General features: G+C 37.7%; 1 protein-coding gene across 1 annotated transcript; it reads left to right on the forward strand.

The window, feature by feature from the left end:
* The first annotated feature begins 2,735 nt into the window (after positions 1-2,735).
* Positions 2,736-18,554, forward strand: LOC119540480 (zinc finger B-box domain-containing protein 1-like). The gene is made up of 3 exons (XM_037844615.1): positions 2,736-2,873; positions 10,113-11,255; positions 18,279-18,554. Exons 1-3 carry the CDS (start codon positions 2,736-2,738, stop codon positions 18,552-18,554), a joined length of 1,557 nt encoding a protein of 518 aa, XP_037700543.1.
* Positions 18,555-18,730: the final 176 nt, after the last annotated feature.

Genomic DNA, 18,730 nt, shown 5'->3' on the forward strand with positions numbered 1-18,730 from the left:
CAAAATGATTTCACATATCTGTTTTTTTAACTGATAGAATAATCCTAATGGAGCTATTAAGAGAGGTAGTATCTTCATTTAACAGGCTCAGCTGAGTTTCCCTTGGGAAGGTCACACAGCTAGTAGCAGCTTGACCTACCCAAGCCCCACATTCTCACCGCTATTTTGTGGAGCATCACAGCTTTCCAGTGAGCAGTGGAGACCATTTAGAATCAAGGCTGAACTGTAAATCATTTGCCATTATATACTAATTCCAATTAATTGGAACTCAATTATCTAAGTTTCAAGATCTTAGGTGCCTGTTGATTAATGGTAGGTATTGGTTGTTTTTTCTTTGAATGACAAGTTCCATTACCAGAGTCAGAATTTCAGGACTTTCCCACTGCAGTGCTCAGTAAAGCTGGGTGGTTATTTGAGACTCCAGGTTTCCACATGTTAAAGACTGCTTGTATTCAATGACCCTTAGCAAATGGGGTAGTTTCAAATATCCATAAGCAAATGACCTTGCTGCATTTTGGGGGAAAATGAAACACAATTTCTTTTTTAAAAAATTTAAATCCATACACAGTACAACGCGGAAGAAGACCAAGCCAAGCAGAGTTTTCAATAAATTTATTTTAATTTCTTCAAAACTACTCACTGTCAAATTGTTTTCTAACTTTATTGTCTGCAAACTACTGAAAGGCATCCCTAAAAGACTATCCTGTCACAAAAGATTACCGTTCCCTCTTAGCTGATGTTGTCACTGAATCCATGCAGGGTGCTCTGTTGTGTGAGGTTTTTGTTAATCCACCATAGAATCATACAATTTTCAGTGTTGGAAAAAACCTGAGAGATCATCTAGCTCCACCATCTATCTGAAGTTTGTAGACTATCCTAGTAATTCCACTGTTTGCAGAGTGAATTATTGTTTGCTGGAAATTCCTAGCAGGTAGAGCCAAATAAACAAATAAACACTCAAAAGAGAATATGACAAACAAGCAAACAAAACCCCACAACACTGAACAACTGGAGAAGACCTCTGTGGTTGACCAATGTCCTGATGCCCCATGAACTTCATTATTTCCAGAGCTTAGCACCTCAGTACAGGCAAGGACTCCAGGACTCAGCTCCACAGTTTCCAATAAAGACTAACACAAAGTAAAGCTGAAAAATAAGAATTGGTGCATACAGAGCATGAATCAAGGATACATTCTTTTTTTTTTTTCTTTTTTTCCTGGTGAATCCTCAGTAAATCTGGATGGAGAGAGGGGAAACTGCAGTAGCAGTTCAACAAGATTGAATGCTGGACTCAATAAAGACTGATGTGCTGAGGGAGAAGAGTTCTGGAACATCTTTTTGTCAAGATATTCCAATAATCTTCTCTAAGACATTCTAAATCAGTTGCCCCATCCTTTCAGACCCAAGATTTAATGAGACACGGAAATGTTCTCCTAATCCCTCAAGCTGGCTGAAGCTATTGGCAATCTGCTTGCAGAAATAACAGTGCCAAAGAATCCTCACTTTGCATATAACTGTTTCAGTAGACGACTGAGCAAGCAAGGAAGTGAAGATTAGAGTCCACATCTGCCGGACTCTAAAATCTGTACTGAAAAACCCAGAGCTATACTTTCCTCTCAGCCAATGTGAGTTGTACATTCAAAACAATGTGTTGTCAGCCTTCCGGAAACATTTCCATGAAATTCATTCCTGCATGGGTGGGCAACATGTGTTGACCATGTGAAATGACTTGAAAATTTAGGTGTAATAGAGGAAAAATCAAAGATCATGGGCTAATGCTACCAAGGATTACTTCCACGCATAGGGTTTAACTGATTAGAAATTACTTTCATGGATGTTTTTTCACTCGAAGCTCACAACAGCCCAACTGAGGCTCAGATATCTCAAATGACTTATAGAAGTCACAGAACTAATAAATGGAGTCACTGCTAACCAAACACAAAGATTCTTACACTGTGTTTGAATTTGTCAAACCTTGCCTCACATATTTAGATCAAGACAGAGGCCAGTTTGGGATCACACCCAGTAAACAGTATTTGTTGCTGCCCAACCAAGCTTATATAAACAATTGATGTCTTTTGTAATTCAAGACATCAAAGTTCAAGTTTAGGAAAAATCCTCAGTGTACAAAAAATCTGATTTAAAGACAGGATGTTCTAGGTTTCAAAATAGCACGCTGGGCACCCACTTCTCTTCACCTTGCCCCAATGAACCCTGGAAATGAAAGCTTGTGAGTATGTTAGTGTACATACATGCACTTTTGTATGTATTTAAGTAAGCAAACATGTAAGTCATGCATCTCCATTAAAAAGGGAAATTTCCAAATACTTTGATAAATTTTTAAATTACTGAAAACAAATGAAATCAGATTAAAGAGGGAAGTAGCAGCCCTGAACATGTGTAGAAATCCAAGGGGAAGTGACCAAGACCAGGATGGACCCTAAAAAGTGAGACCAACTCCGTGTGCATCAAGCTAAGAAGTTGTGGAAAACAGAACTGGAGGAGGCCAAGGGGCAATCAGAAGGAGGCTCCCTGTGTTATCTCAGTACACGCTACTTGGCTGGTAAGCCCCTTAGGAGGCCTCCTCCCCGACACACGCTGTTTTAGGGTTAGGAAGCTGGGACAGATGTTTCTGTTTCTGGAAGAAAGTAATACCTGGGACAGAGACAAGCCCTTGGTGGCAGGCGGAGCCTGGGGGAACAGGGATTGTTGAGCCCAAAAGACCAGGTGCCGAGATGAACCCCCCCTGCCCCCAGCAGCACACGCTGCCCTTCCTCCACGCTCAGAGCCATCTGGAGCGCGGCCCCTGCACAGGCTTCGGCTTTTCCTTCCAGGCGGGCGTGGTAAACAGAAGCAGAGGAGATCAGCTCAAAGTCAGGAATGCGAGACGGAAGGGACCCCCCCCCCCCAAAAAAAAGGGAGACAAAATTTAAACTGAAATAACAGAGCGGAAAAGTCCTAAGAACAGGATGTGTAAAATGAGTCTAATGCTTTTGTCAGAAAGATGAAGGGAAGTATTGCACCCAGGAAACAAATTACAGGCAGTTAAAGAACTAATTAGAAACTCAAAATTCAAAATTCAATATCCATGCATAATTAAAACACATACACACAGAGACACAACTAATAGAATGTTAGGAATAGCAGAGACTTTCCTCAGCCTGATGAAATTATTTACCAGAAATATCTAGCGAAGCTCGTACTTAAAGGTGAGACATTTGAAGCATTGAAAGTTAAGCCCGGAATAAGAGAGTGATGCTGGCTGTCGTGGCTAATATTCCAATTGTACTGGAGTAAGGCAACAAGTGAAAAACAGGAAGTAAATAATATAATGATTAGGAAAAAAAAAAAACTAGGACTATTTACGTATAATGTAATTGTTTACCTGGAAAATGAGATGACTGGCAAATGACTGGAATTACACTAATGATCTGAAAGTGGATCTGATATGATATCAACATACAAAAATCGATGGCTTCCACATGGCTCAGCAATTACCATGTAGAAAATTCCAATTGCAATAGAAATAGAAACAAAGAAGTAAAAGGAATAAATTTAACAAAAAAAAAATGTAATGCATTTGTGAAGAAAGTTGTAAGATGTTATTGAAGGCATAGAATCAAACCCAATAAATGGAAAGAGAACCATGGTCTTTGAAAGGAAGGCACACTATTATAAAGAAGTTACTCTTTCCCAAATTAACATACAAAGTAAATGCAATCCCCATCTAAATCCCCAACAGGCTTTTTCTAGAACTTGGCAGATTGAATTTAAATTTTCATGGAATACTAAATGTGCAAGAATAATGAAGACAATTCTGAAAATGAACTCAAATGAGCTGGGTTATCTCTACCAGATATCAAAGTTTTTTTTTGTTTTTTTTTTTTATAAAGCCAGAGTAAATATGATACTGGTGAGGAATAGACAGATAAATTAATGAACCAAAACAGAGAGCCCAGAAACAGATTCATCTACATGTGGATGGTTGGCATATGCAGTGAGAAGGAAGAAAAGCTGGGCTACCAACAGAAGGCTTCGTTACAACTGGCTTTCTACATGGAAAAACAAATTAGATGCCTACAAAAGCAATCTAAAAAGAATTATCCACTTAAAAGCAAAATTCATAACTATCCCAAGAATATGTAGGATATCTTTATAACCACCACATAAGACAGTATTTCTTAAGACACAAAAAGAAAAATAATGAAGAAAACATTGGCAAGTGTGCCTCCCTCAGATTATAAAATCTTTTACACAAAACCATCAATGGACCTGGGACATACCAGACAAAGACTTTTTAAAAATGGTCCTAAATATGCTCAGAACTAAAGAAAAAACAAGGACAAAGAACTAAAGGAAATCAGGGAAAAAATAGATGAACACAGAGAGAATAAATCTTTTATACCACAAACACATCATTAAAAAGTTAAAAGATAAGTGATATCTGAAAGAATATATTTGCATTCCATATGACAAAGTACTGAAATCTAGGAAGATTCAGTAAAGCAATATACTGTTTTTTCATTGATCAGACTAGCAAAACATTAAACATTAGATGATATCAAAAGTTGGCAAGGATTTGGGGAAGTGGGAACATTTATAAACTGGTGGCGGGCATGTAAATTGACATATCCACTTTGGAGAGGAATCTGTCAATAGGCAGCAAAATTTAAATGTTTTAAAATTTAAAAAGTTCTACTTCTAGGCATATGCTTAGGCAAAATTTTGTACCTGTATCAAGGATGGTCATGATAGCATTATTTTCATAGTGAAATAATAGAAATAATCTAAGAGCACATCCATCAGAGATAGATGAATCAAATGTGATGTTTTCACAAAATTGGAGTGCCCCCAACACTATAGCTAAAAGAAATGTACTAGAATAACAACATGGAGATCTCGAGAACAATGCTGAGGAATAAAACAGAACAGAAAATAAAATAAAACATCATGTTGTATGGTACATACAGTATCATAGTATTTAATGATTGACGTAAAATTTTAAATGCCAAAAAGTATGCTATATGCTTTTATGCATATATATGCTTAAATATAAAAATCTTATGATACTGATTGCCTCTAGGAGGCATGGAGGAGAACAGCATTAAAGGGGAGTGATAGTGAGTGGTCGAAGTAAGCTTTAATTTTGTAATGTCTCTATTTTTAAAAGCTGAATGTATTCTTTTATGAACTTGTGCATTTAAAGTTAATTTTTCAAACTTGCTATAAAAAAATCTAATGTTATAACTACACATACTTACACATACTCATTCACTTAGTGCCACACGATTGTTCTCATGATTTATAGTTCAGTCTTATAATAATATTAATAGGTACTATTTATTGTTCACCTACCACATGCTAGTAACTATAGCAGCAGCATTAGGCTCATCTCATCAATCCCACTATTAATTCTGGGAGTTGTGTCATTACAGCATCACAGGTAGAAAAAAACTGACCTTCAGAGAGGCCAAGTAACTGACCCCATCGGGATTCAAACTCATTTCTGTAAAGTTCTAAAGCCCACTTGATTCCCACTGCCCAGAGCTTACTTTCATCATAGACTGTCTAAAGCTGACTGCTTTCTGGCTCATATGAAGGAGTAGAGCATCATTTCAGCATGACGTCTTCCTCATTGTTGTATTTCTCTGGGCTCTTATGTTATAAAGCCAGTGTGGGGGTGCATGGCCTTATTTGCTGCTTGTGTTTCTATTAGTTTACGTTCCTGTATTTTCAGCATTCAGGATAAGTCCTAATGCTAGTTTAAGGGATTGTTAGCCTGACTTCCAGAAACTGGGAAAATGACCCAGTTCTATGACACTAAGAATGTTCCCAAACTAGAATGTACTAACCTGGAGAGAGTGAGGGTGATGAATGAGGTTTTTGTTTCTGCTTGAGCAAGTTGTGTATTGTGCTTTATAGAACCCTGAGATTGATGAGGTATAACTGGCCTGGATGTGGTGGTCTCTGGAACTTATCCTTGCCAGGCTGTGTGCAGAAATGTCCCAGACTGATGCATATAAGGCTTGGCCTGAAGAGGTGTAGTTGTGCTTCTAGAAAGTCACTCACTCGAACATTATCATCATCTACAACTCTGCAAGCCCTACAGTGAGGTATTGGGAGTGGGTCCAGAAACTGAGTGTGTCCAGATGCACCTCTCTGTCCAGCAGATCACCAAGTTGCCAGTGTCCTAGTCATGGTGCACTGCAATTGAATGGAGTTGAGCAGTGTACAGCCTGGGCAGCCATCCACTGGTTGGTTGTCCTGCTGCTGTGTGTACTGATCAGGCTGACATCTTTGATGTTCTCTGATAATTAAGCCCTGTTTAACTGGTCCTAGCAGTGCCTAGAGCTGTTTTTTTCATAAAGCTGTCCCATCTAGACAGTGGCTCTGTACATTTTGCTTTGCTGGATGCTCTGAGTATTCATTATGAGAGCATTTGTGAAGACAGCTCCTGATGTTTTCAAAGTAACCACTTGGATAATCTGTCAAACATGAGGGTGATCTTTCACTATCTAATCACTACAATCCTTCTGAGGGGATAAATTGGATTTATAGCCAATAATCCTTCCACTGATAGCAATAAATAGTTGTTATCTATAGACTCCACTCTCATTCAGCCCAAATGCTTTTATCTCACACTTCTATTGTGATCATGCAAAACAAGTACTCTAACCGACATGATTGGTACAAATTTCCAGAATACCAAAGAGTTATGGTGAGGTAGGAGCTGGGGAGACACGTCTTCTTGTTCTCTGGATAATAGCAAAGCCTTTTTTGTTTAGGTATATTTCCATTTGGTAGATGGCATTTTCCTTATGCTGTTGGCAAGTTATGCCTTAGATCCATTAGACAAATTGTTGCTAAGCACCATCCCAATACTCAAAATTGATGCATAAGTTATATGAAACAGGAGCTTATCGTGTAAGGATACCGTCATCATACTGAAACAGCACAGACTTGAAAGTCAGGAAATACTTTGTATTCTAAAAGTTGTCCTCAGGCCACTGACTTCACCTCCATAGAGTTTCCTTTTTAGTGTGAGTTGTAGTGACCCTACAAAGTTTGCCAGTAAAAAATAATAATAAAAATAAGTAAGCCTCACAAAAATTGTATAGAATAAAGTGATAGCTTTAGTTTATGGAAACCTTAATAATGGATGATATAACAGCTTGTCGTGGATAGAGTGATGTCATAAGGGAATGGCTGTGTGCTGTGCCCGGAAGCCGTGGGGGAGAGAAAAAGATGGTGTCTCAGTTGATTTCCCACACCCCTGGAACATGTGATGTACAGAAAATACATTGTGCTTTACGAAGTCCTTTTATGAATATAACCTCTGACAATTTCATTTTTTAGGGGATCACCATAATATGGAGTGACAGCTACAACACTAAGGAGACCCAGTTCCACAGAGCTCCAAGAATTTCACCTACACACATTTAAAATTACTCAGAAGGCTTCTGGAAGAGACACAACTGGTTGAATGCAGGAATACCATACAGGAATAATTGTTAAAGAGCTTGGGAAATGTTGAATTGGAGAGACCTTTCCCAGTTCTAACAGTAAGTTTTAACTGACAATTTTCCCTGGAAATGGGTGCAGAGAAGGAATTTTATTTCTGGTCTTCTTTAGTCTCATGACACTGAATTTCTTCATGCAAAAGGAACATAAATAGACTTCAAATGTATTATTAAAAGATATGCTGCAATTAGGGAATTCCTGGCTCCCATGTCAGCTCCCAGGTCTTTAGGTAACACCTAGGCACAGGTAATCATCACTGCAGGAAGGAGAGCTCCTGTTCCACATCCTTGTCAGCACTTGGTGTAGTCAGTGCTGAGCATTTTAGCCATTTTAATAGGTGTGTAGTGGTATCTCGTTGCTTCAATTTGCAATTCTCTAATGATGTGATGTTGAGCGTATTTTCATATTCTTATTTGCCATCTGTATATTTTCTTTTTGAGGCATCCATTCAGATCTCTTGCCCATTTTGTAATTGGGTCCTTTGTAACAATCAATACTACTCCCAATCCAACCCCCAGTGAATATAGAAACTACAGGAATCCAGGCTCACGAATATGAATATTGAATAACAGATAATAATAATAATGCTATTACTTTGGGACACACAAGCAGATAATAGTTAAAATTGTATGGCCTTTTCATATACAGGTAACTTATTTAATTTAATCCTAATATCCTATGAGAGAAATAAATCCCATTTACAGATGAGAAACTTGAAGTTTGAATGAGTTGTGTGCCTTAACTCAACATCACATGGCTTGTAAGTGATGGAATTGAGCATCTCATCCAGAATTTCTTTCTCCATCTTGCTATTTTCACTGCTTCTTGTTGGAATTTACTGCTCAACATTTCAGTGATTTTTCAAAACTAATTTTTAAGTCATCTTCCTTGAACACATCAATTAATGTTTTATTATCAGAGTAATAGACACAAATATGGTATATTTCCTACTCTGTTTTAACATTGCTTGAAATTGGAAAGCAGAATAGTAGAATCACCTGGGGGCTTTCTGAAATGCTGATCCCTGGGTTCCACCACTAGAGATTCTAGACTAATGGGTGTTGGGTATGGCCTGGGCTTTGGGATTTTTGAAAGCTCCCCACGTGATTCTGGTGTGCAGTCGGCTGAGAATCATTGTCCTAGAGTATCGGATCCCAATGGATATTGCTCAGAACCTGCAGCAGGTTTTCACTGAAAACTAGTTTTCACATCCAAAAGAGTCTGGGAAGTAATACATAAATTGTTCACCATTCTTTTGGAGATTTAACACATTTTGAAAAGTTTACTAGTAAAAATATCATTTTCCCCTTCATTCAAATAAAATCTACTTATAGTAAAACACACAGATCTTAAAGTGTAGAGTTCAGTGAGTTTTAACAAATGAATACAACCAACAATCAGCAAATCTGAATAAAGAAAATACTTAAGTTCTTTGTACTAACCTTGCACCTTTTCTGTAAGTTGAAAATTACAAGAAAATTAAAAGTTACAAAAAAAGCAAAACACGAAACAAAACAAAACAAAAAACAAAATAAAAAAACACAACTGGAACTATATATTATAAAAAATATTTTAAAAAATATATCTAAGGTAAGCAAATAGACTGCATAGTGATTTTTCTAAAACTATATAAACAAAAAAAAATGACAAAACTAAGACAATATATCACTGTCATATTTGTATGTAAAAAAGCCTTATTTCACCTATAAAAGAAACAGATCTTCAGAGTAAATCACCAATCAGTAACAAACTCTTTAATCTATATAAGAAAGATGCCTAAAACAAGTTGATTCGGAGGGATTGACAAATTTTTAATGGGCAAATCTATGCCAGAAAAATGCAAACCCAATACATCCCAAATCAGGTAATTAAAGTACAAGGTAGTTAACAGTGCAAAAATACATCCTAAGTAATATAATATAGATGACTGTAATAGAGAAAGTAGAAGAGAGCTGATAGAAGAGAAAGAAGAAATATTAGGTCACAATCCTAGTAGCAGAGAATAAGAAATTCAGGCCAAAGAGCATTCAGTGACACAATTCTAAAAAGTGCAATTCACAGTGAAAAATACAAACAACATAGCAGTAATGTTCACAAGGCAGAATTTACAGAGTTACAATAGCAAGCCAAAATGCACTAGTGGTGGGAGACTTTAATTCACTTCTCTTAGTCTATGCCAGATCAAGTAAATAAAGCAAAAAGTGTAGTATTATAATACATAGTTAATACTTAATGTTTTATAATTAATAAACAAACAATACAATTAATAGATCTGATTGATATATTGAAATTCTGTACCCTTCTTTTCAACTGCTCATAGTAGAGACTCAAAAATGAAAATTAGGCAATTTTTAAATTTTAATAAATTCCAAAAAGTAGAAAAAGCATGTCTTCAAATACCATGAAATAAAATCAAATTAACAGAGAAATCACTCAAGAGGCCTTTCCAGTTTAGGAATCAAAAATTGTAGAGATGGCTCTCTGCTTGTGCTGTCTCCACCCTTCTCCGCTTCACAGCCCTGGAAACTGAAAATGACTGGGGCTTTCTCCAAGATTTTATGCTGTGTTCTTGGGCATTCCTCCCAATTCAGGCAAAATCTCAAATAGTATCCAGCATATTGAATGTTGCCCATCAGTTTATAAGAGAAGTTAATCCACATGATCCCAAAGGGGAGAATCATTCTACGAAAGAGGTGGAAATGACAACATCAAAAAGAGCAGAATCTACAAATAAAAAAGATGGACCCCTGTGTGAAGGGTCGTTTGATGAAGAAGCTTCTGCTAGGTCTTTTCAGGAAGTTTTAAATCAATGGAGAACTGGAAATCATGAGAACACTGAGAAAGAGAACTTACGTGGAACAAAACCAGACTCAGTGGAAGCATGTGAAGTACAAACTAATCTGAAAATTTGGAGAGAACCTCTTGAGATTGAATTTAAGGAAGACAGTCTATCCTACATAGAAAAATTATGGCTTAAAAAACACAGGAGAACTCCACAGGACCAACTTCTTAACATTCAACCGGCTACATTCATCCGTTCATGTAAAACCACTAGTGAGACACAGTTTTCTCAGGATGAAAATGATGAAAATGATGACAATAGTGATGTTGAGGAGACCAAAGTACAACATCCAGCTCTTTTTTTGCCAGTAGAAAACAGAGAAGAAGTGAGACCTGAACCATCTTTAAAGATAATAGAACTGGATGATACTTATGAAGAGGAATTTGAAGAACCAGATGTTGTGCCTTACAAGGTTGAATTAGCTGATGCAGATAGTCAACAAAGTTGGATATTTCATGATTTTCAGAAGAATACTTTTCCATATCAGAATGACATTTATCAACTTAATTTCACTAAGGAAAAAACAGGCCTCTTAAATCTTTGTCCGAGCAACAGCTCTTCATACTGTAAAAATAACTCAAAAGCAGGAACTCCAAGTACAGATTTTGACAACATTGCTCATCCTGATGTTTGCTTTTCTGCCACTGAAGAAATAGAGGAAAGCAGCCTTTCTGAAAGAAATTTAAAAGAGAAAAGTGTAGATATAGAAAGTAATCAAAACTCTGATGATTCCAGCACTTCACTTAAAAGTAAGGATTCTTTGCCAAGTATAGATTTAGAAGAACCTTCCATTGAGGAGAAATTATCCCAAGACATCAAAGAATCCTTGGAATTTAATAATCTGTATGAGAGACCAAACTTAGAAGATACTAAAACTGCAGAGCCACCACTGGTAAATTTCTACTATGTTTATCATATAAAACTTTTATAAGAAGTTTCATAAGAGAATTTTATATTGACAAAATACATCTTAAAAGTTACGTTCTATTGAAGCTAAAATGTGCTCCCTTATTAACATGAGGTAATTCAAGTGTGACTCATATGAGAAAGGAAGTTAATGACTTACAGGACAAATTGCAATATGGTTATTGTCATTATAACAAGTAGTTTTCTAGGACAAGTAATACTTTAAGGCTCACAACATGAAACAGTAAAATAAATAATATTTCTACCACTTTACTATGAAATAGTCACTGATTCATTTGAAATATGTACAGGTATGTAGAAAGAACCAGTTTATGTGGCTTAATTTAAGTCTAGAGGGAAGCATGTAATCTTCTATCAGGAAGAGAGCTAATAAAAAATAGTGGAACATTTTTTTTTGTTTGTTTCTTCCTAGAGGAAAAAAAAGGTAAAGTAGATGATTATTGCATTATTACAAAATTTATAAATTATGTTTAAATCTCTGTTCTGTACACCAAAAATCTTTAGTGATTATTAATAATAGATTCTTGGGAAATTGGGCCAATAAACATTTTCCTATTCCTTCAAAAAAAAAAAAAAAAAAAAAAAATTGTAGAGATGAGTTAGTCCTCTGGAACAACTAGCATACAGCCAGGAACAACTAGTAAATAGTCTGGAACAACTGTTGGGGGATATCTGTGGTCAAACAAACATTGTACAGCAGTCTGGAATGTGTGAAACAGCTGAGATTACAGCATAGAACTGTACATAAAGACCCCAAACTGTGGAGCTGGCTCCCCTTCTGCTCCAGCATGGCAGGTTGAGCCAAAACACTTCCCTGTGGTTAAAAGAAGCAGTCTACTAGGAAAAAGGGAAGAGTAGCTCAACCAACCTCCAACTGCAGACTTAATGATTTGTGCTACTGAATACAAGCTACAAGTACAGATAAACCCAGAGCCAGAATCAAAATAAGCCAGAATCAAAAAGATAGACATTATATCACTTCATCAATATGGACTAACTATGATGTGCAAACTCTGAGAATTGAATCTGAGAGCTTAAGTTATCAGGGGAAGGCTTATGATAAAGGTTCCTAGATTGAAAGCTTTTATAGCAGTCACACATATTCATGAGTTGTAGCAGTTATTTCTAAATTCTGAGATGATGAGCTGTTTGTGTATAACCTGGTCAGTTCCTGTAACTTCAGGTATCTGTGTGACACCTGAGACTCAGAGTCAGAGTTCAACAGCTATGAATGTCAGCATTACCCCAAACAGCAAATGTTAAAGAAGCTGAAAAAGAGTTCAGACCTCAATTAGAGATATGAACAAAATGGGCTTGGTTAGGACTAATGAAAACTAGACTAAAGGGAAAAAGATGATATTGAGTGGGTTTTAAAACTTTAACTTCTATGTGAGACCAAAGGAATTGATGTTTATTTGGTGGAAAATCTGTATTTTTTGTAGCACACTATATAATTTAACTTTTGTGGTCAGTTTATTCAAACACCATAATTACATGGAACCTTGAATAGGAGGAGGTGAGATCTAGTTGGTTTATACAGGTTAGCATGGAGCCCCGATACATCCCAGAGTAATTTGGGCAGAGAATAAAAATTACAAAGCTGCCCTTAAGGGACTGGGGAAAAACTGGAGATATTAAACTTCCCCACCTGGGGAATTCCTGATACTCTTGCAAGCACTGGGGACTACCATTGCAGTAGGCCAAGCCCTCGATCTTGGGGCTTGCTCTTATGAAGTTTGTTACTACAAAGAAGAGGTTAAGCCTACTTATAATTGTGCCTAAGAGTCACCCCCAGAAAACCTCTTTTGTTGTTCAGATGTGGCCTCTTTCTCTAAGCCACCACTGTAGGTAAACCCACCGCCCTCCACCCTACATGGGACATGACTCCCAGGGATGTAAATCTCCCTGGCAATGTGGGACATGACTCCTGGGGATGACCCTGAAACCCAGCATTGTGAGATTGAGAAAGTCTTCTTGACCAAAAGGGGGAGAGAAATGAAACAAAATAAAGTTTCAGTGCCTGAGAGATTTCAGATGGAGTCAAGAGGTCATGCTGGAGGTTATTCTTATGCATTTTATAGATATCCCTTTTTAGTTATTAGTGTATTAGAATAGCTAGAAGGAAATACCTGAAACTGTTGAACTGTAATCCAGTAGCCTTGATTCTTGAAGACGATTGTATAACTATATAGCTTATATGGTGTGACTGTGTGATTGTGAAGACATTGTGGGTCATACTCCCTTTATCCAGTGTATGGACAGATAAGTAGAAAAAAGGGAAACAAAAAGTAAATGAATAATTGGGGGGAAAAGGATTATGAGATGTTTTAGGTGTACTTTCGTACTTCCATTTTTATTTTTATTCTTATTTTCATTTTTTTTTCTTGGAGTAATGAAAATATTAAAAAAATTTATTGTGATGATCAATGCACAACTATATGATGATCCTGTGGACAAATGATTGTACACTTTGTATGAATGTATGGTATGTGAATATATCTCAATAAAATTGCATTAAAATCTATTAGGGAATTCACTTTAATATTAAAATTAATATTTAATATTGAAAAAGAAATATGCTGTGATAATTTAATAATAATTATAAAAGCTGTTAAGTTTTGTAAAAAGACTATGAATAACTTTTAAATAGCTAAGTTCTATAATATGACTATTATAGAAGCTTATTTGCTAGATAACTTTAGAAAGAACATAATATCCTTTCTAAGTCAATAGACTATTTAAATTATTTAAATAATACAAGGCTGATTAATAAATATTAGATTATAATAATTCAATATTTGTTAAAATGTTATATGTTTATATGAATGTCATGTTATAAGACAAAATAACTTACAAACTGCATTTAATGTCTAGTTGTTTAATTCAATTTAGGATGAAAGTTTTTTAAAAATAGTAATCCTACTTGGGAATTATGTATGCCTTTTGACATTGTAAAGAAAGTATAATGATAAATTTGCCAGAGCAAAATTTCATGAGGAAGAAAATCTCCAAAATTGTGAACAACTTAATAAGCAGTCATCATCATCATCATCATCAACATCATCATCATGTGAAGTGTTTGAAGAAAACAAGTGTTAGAAAAAAATGAGATAACCTCCACCCCTACTAAAATCTTTCTGTTCAACTTTTAGAAATGTAAGATATAGGGACCAGTGTCACTCTAGCATGAGATAGTACTGAGAATGTATTGACCCAGCATTACAGTTTCTCATTTTTAAATTTGTATAACTAAACTTTTCAATAATAAAGGTAAAAACAATTATTTTAAGCAAATTTTTAGATTTATTTTATATTACAGAAGTCCATTCTATAAAGGTGATATTTGACTTTGACCTTACTTGACCATGTTACACAGAACAAAAAATGTACTTGGAGGGACTTCTACTATGTGTGTGTGTTTGTATGTGAGTATACATGTACATGTATATGCATGTATATTTAAATGTATGTATACATATTGCTTTTAGATATGTTTATGCATATATATTTAAATATGTGTATATATATTGTATTTATATATGTGTATACATATACGTATTCATATGTGTGTGTATGTATATCAGTCTATAAATTTATATATATGGAGAGAGAGAGCAAAAGAGTAATAAGAAGAGATGATGAAGAAGATGATAAAGAAGAGAAGGAGAAGGCAGAAAAATTAATTCAGGAAAGCCTTTAAAAATATTAATGGTAAATATCTCTGCAGGGCTTCATTAATAGAACTTTTATTTCCAATGGGGGAAAATTGTACAGTATTTATAAAAAATAATAATGAAAGCACTGGATGTATATCAGATCTAAGGAATATGTACAAATAATTGTCCAGAAGAAAATTCATTTCCTTACATCTTTATATTAATACAAGTTAAGAAATAGAAAGAAATAAAGTAATACCTGACTCAAAAAGTTAGGAAAAGAACAGCAAAATAAGATAAGTAAAACAGAAAGAAGGAATCATTAGAGATAAAAACAAAATTTTATGAGTTAGAAAACAGAAAAACATAGGAAAAATAAATCCAAAGATGCTTTGGGGAAAAAAGAAGAGAATAAATTACATAAGCCACCAGCTAACCTATCCAAGAAAAAACCAAGAGAAAGTTATAAGATGTGCAAAACAAGAAATGTTAAGAATTCCCTGGTGAAGCTATCTGAGTCTGATGCATATGTGAAGAATGGCTCTTTTACATTATTTACTTATTTTATATCAATCAAGATGGTGTAGATTTTCTATTTCTTCTGTGGTTAGTTTTGGTAAATAGTATATTTCCAGATAGTTATGTGTTTCATCAAGATTTTCAAATTTATTTTCATTAGTTTCATCAAATTGGTCTTTCGTGATACTTTTAGTTGATTAGGATATATTGTATTACCTGAAAGAGGAAGAACATATAACAAAGTCTCATGATTCATATAATGAAATGTGGAATGGAACTGTTCTTACTGTGTTTGAATTGCACTGAAAGCCCTGAAAGTGAAAACAATGAGTTCCCAGGAGCAGCAAGACATAACCCCTTTAGAAGTGGGAAAACCAGCCTTGCTACCATCAGCCCAGCTCCTTATTTAAACAGAAATCTAGAAATACTTGAAAAAAAAGCCATAGACTGGAGAGTTGTCAGCCTAAGCAGAGGAGGGCGGTGACTTCTCGTGGAGATGTGAGAGAAAGCCTCCAGCACCCACCCCCCAGCCACGGGGAGGTGGGCTCTAAGAACATCACCCTTGAATTGGGGATGGGAAGTCTACAAGGAGGTGGAACCAGCATTTCATCTGGGCTGATCTCCATCCTCTGTGGTTTTTTGATGAGGAGAAAAGGATTGGGCATGGTGGTGGGACAGGAAGAATGCCCTCCACCATTTGTCATGAGAGGATGGGTCAAGTGGATACTTCAGAAAGCAGCCAGGTTGAACCATCTTGCTAATAGGCTACCCAAGGTCACAGACCACCAGGGGAAGAGACCCCTGCAGCTAGAGACCCACGCGTGGGCTGCCAGGGTGGAAGTAGCGAGAGCAAGGCTTGTCCGTCAGACAACTGAGCAGAGAGGAGCCTCTTGGACAGCCAAGCAAGGACCAGCAAGAAGAGTCACCATCTCCTTCCATCTCTCTCCTCCTCTACCTCAACCCAGAGGAGATAAAAACAAAAATGGGGGAGCAGACCACTCCCACTGGCCTTGGGGGTGGAGGAGCTGGCCTTAAGATGGATCAAACTTTTAAATTGGCTGAACCGAGCTGGACTGTCTAACACCTGAAAATGGCAGAAAGCTATGGCACCTGAATGAGATGTCTTCAGGGACAAGAAAGCTCCAGTGCAGGCAGTGACTGGAGAAAAAAACACCACCACGATCTCATGTTGTACTCTCCTGAATTCAGGCTGTTCGGTGAATCACCAGCTGTAATAAAATACAGAAGGAGGATATTATGAACTTAGGCACCTCAGACCTCTTGTCAGATTTGACCTGGTAGCTTATTGCTCTGCATGAACTATTCTATGTTTCAACATTTGCAACAGAATTAAATATGAACGAGAAGCAGATTGACCTGAAGCACGCCTGTTTAGGAGAGTATTCTGCTCTGAAGTGTGTAGAATTCACTACAAGTAAATCCCAGTTGGAACTAATGGACACACGTCCTGCATCACTGTTTTGTAATGTAGCTGTTATGGGTTGAATTGTGTCCCCCAACAAGATGTGTTCAAGTCCCAACCCCTGATCTAGTGAACATGACCTTACTTGGAAATAGGATCCTTGCAGATGTAATTAGTTAAGATGAAGTCAAACTGGATTAGGATGGACCTAACCTAATATGTGGTGTTCTTATAAGTAGAAGGAAATTGGACACAGGCACAGAGAAGAAGGCTGTGTGAAGATGGAGGCAGAGCCTGGAGAGCTGCAGCTGCAAGCCCAGGGGTGCCAAGGGTAGCCAGCCTGTGCCAGAAGCCAGCAGAGGCCAGGGGAGATTCTCCCCTACAGTGACAAGAAACGTGGCTCTGACGACACCGTGATTTCGGAGTTCTGGCCTCCAGAGCTGTGAGTCAAAACCTTTCAACGTGCTGGTGGTAGTTCGCTATGGCAGCCCTAAGGCAATATCTAAGATGAACCTATTTTCATGTGTCTATTTAAGACCATATTTCTTACTGTACAATTTTTTTTCTTTCAAATGTAGAATGCCTATTTCCCCTCAAACTTAAGGGAAAGTAAAAATAAATAAATAAATAAATAATTCCAGGTTGCTTGTTACCATAGCGATAGCTACACACATAATGTGAGCAATAAGGATGTGCTCCACGGTGGGGGTCATTTCCTTAGTCGAGTAGGAGGTGTCCAGAAGCAGTGTGTGCTGACCACCCGTAACCAGAGTTCCCTGCCTTTTCCGCATGGCCCCGGGGTCCCACCAGTGTGTTCACTGCAGATCTTGGAAACAGAAGCTTTCTGCCTCTCGGCAGAGCTCTGCAAGGCAGGGAGCAATAACCTCTCCCGATTGCTTTCCCTCCCACTCCTCCCACGTCAGAAGAGCAGACAGAGCTGTTTTACTTGCTTGAGCTGAATGTAACTCATTTGTCATGACTTAATCCTTCAAGGCAAAGGTAAAACAAAACGACACTTCCTGGTGGTGAAATTATATGGGGTGGGGAGGGGGGGTGGGGGCAGGCAGGTGTGGAGAAACTGGGCACCATTCCTCCAACAGAATAGAGAGTGGTGGTAAGCACACAGCCCCTAGTAAAAAAGTATCACCTATGCCCTTTACTAGCTGGCTCATTGTATTAGCCTCACAGGCTTTTCCCTGCCCATCCTTCCCCTGAGGATGAAAAGCAAAAGGAGGAAGCAAATACCAGTATGAAAACAAGGTCTAACAGGAACACAGGAACAATTTCATGTACTTACAACAGAAGGTACTTAAGGAAGACTGAGAAGCCATCTGGGGCATCGGTAGAGACTCAGAGGTTAGCAGCCTCAGGCAGGCGCTCCCACCCTTAGGCTGGACAGGCAGGTGGAGGAGGCGGAGCTGCCACCAGGGCGACCAGTTGTCCAGTTTGCCCAGACATGTTCAGTTTCAGCACTGAAAGTCTCTTGTCCCAGGAAACCCATCAGTCCCAGGCAGCTGGGGTGGTTGGTCACCCCCATTGCTGTAGCCGAAGCCGAGATCCGCAGGACGACAGTGGGACCATGATGACCTGTCAAGCTGGAGCCCCAGAGGAGATGCAGCGGCTGCCAGAGCAGCTGTCCCAGGCAAAGAGAGAGGGGGAGAAATAGCCTCGTCACCCCACCCTCCACTCCCCCATCTGTGCCTTACAGTGGCCCAGACAAGCTGGAAACCAACTGATGTGGGAGCCCAGGAAAGCCAGCCTCCACTTCCCAGTAGAGAGCAGAGCAGGGGCAGGCGGAAGTCAGGCAGGCATGCCACTTCAGATTTGGTTTCCTTGTCTGTG

The sequence above is a fragment of the Choloepus didactylus genome, chromosome 7 (assembly GCF_015220235.1).
Source record: "Choloepus didactylus isolate mChoDid1 chromosome 7, mChoDid1.pri, whole genome shotgun sequence".
Lineage (NCBI taxonomy): Eukaryota > Metazoa > Chordata > Mammalia > Pilosa > Megalonychidae > Choloepus > Choloepus didactylus.

Bases quoted from the DNA above. Each gene is read 5' to 3' on its own strand.
- LOC119540480 (XM_037844615.1), top strand. From the start codon at position 2,736: ATGAACCCCCCCTGCCCCCAGCAGCACACGCTGCCCTTCCTCCACGCT. The intron at 2,874-10,112 runs GTCAGGAATGCG...CTCCCAATTCAG, and splicing joins GCAGAGGAGATCAGCTCAAA to GCAAAATCTCAAATAGTATC. The intron at 11,256-18,278 runs GTAAATTTCTAC...TCCCACCCTTAG, and splicing joins AAACTGCAGAGCCACCACTG to GCTGGACAGGCAGGTGGAGG.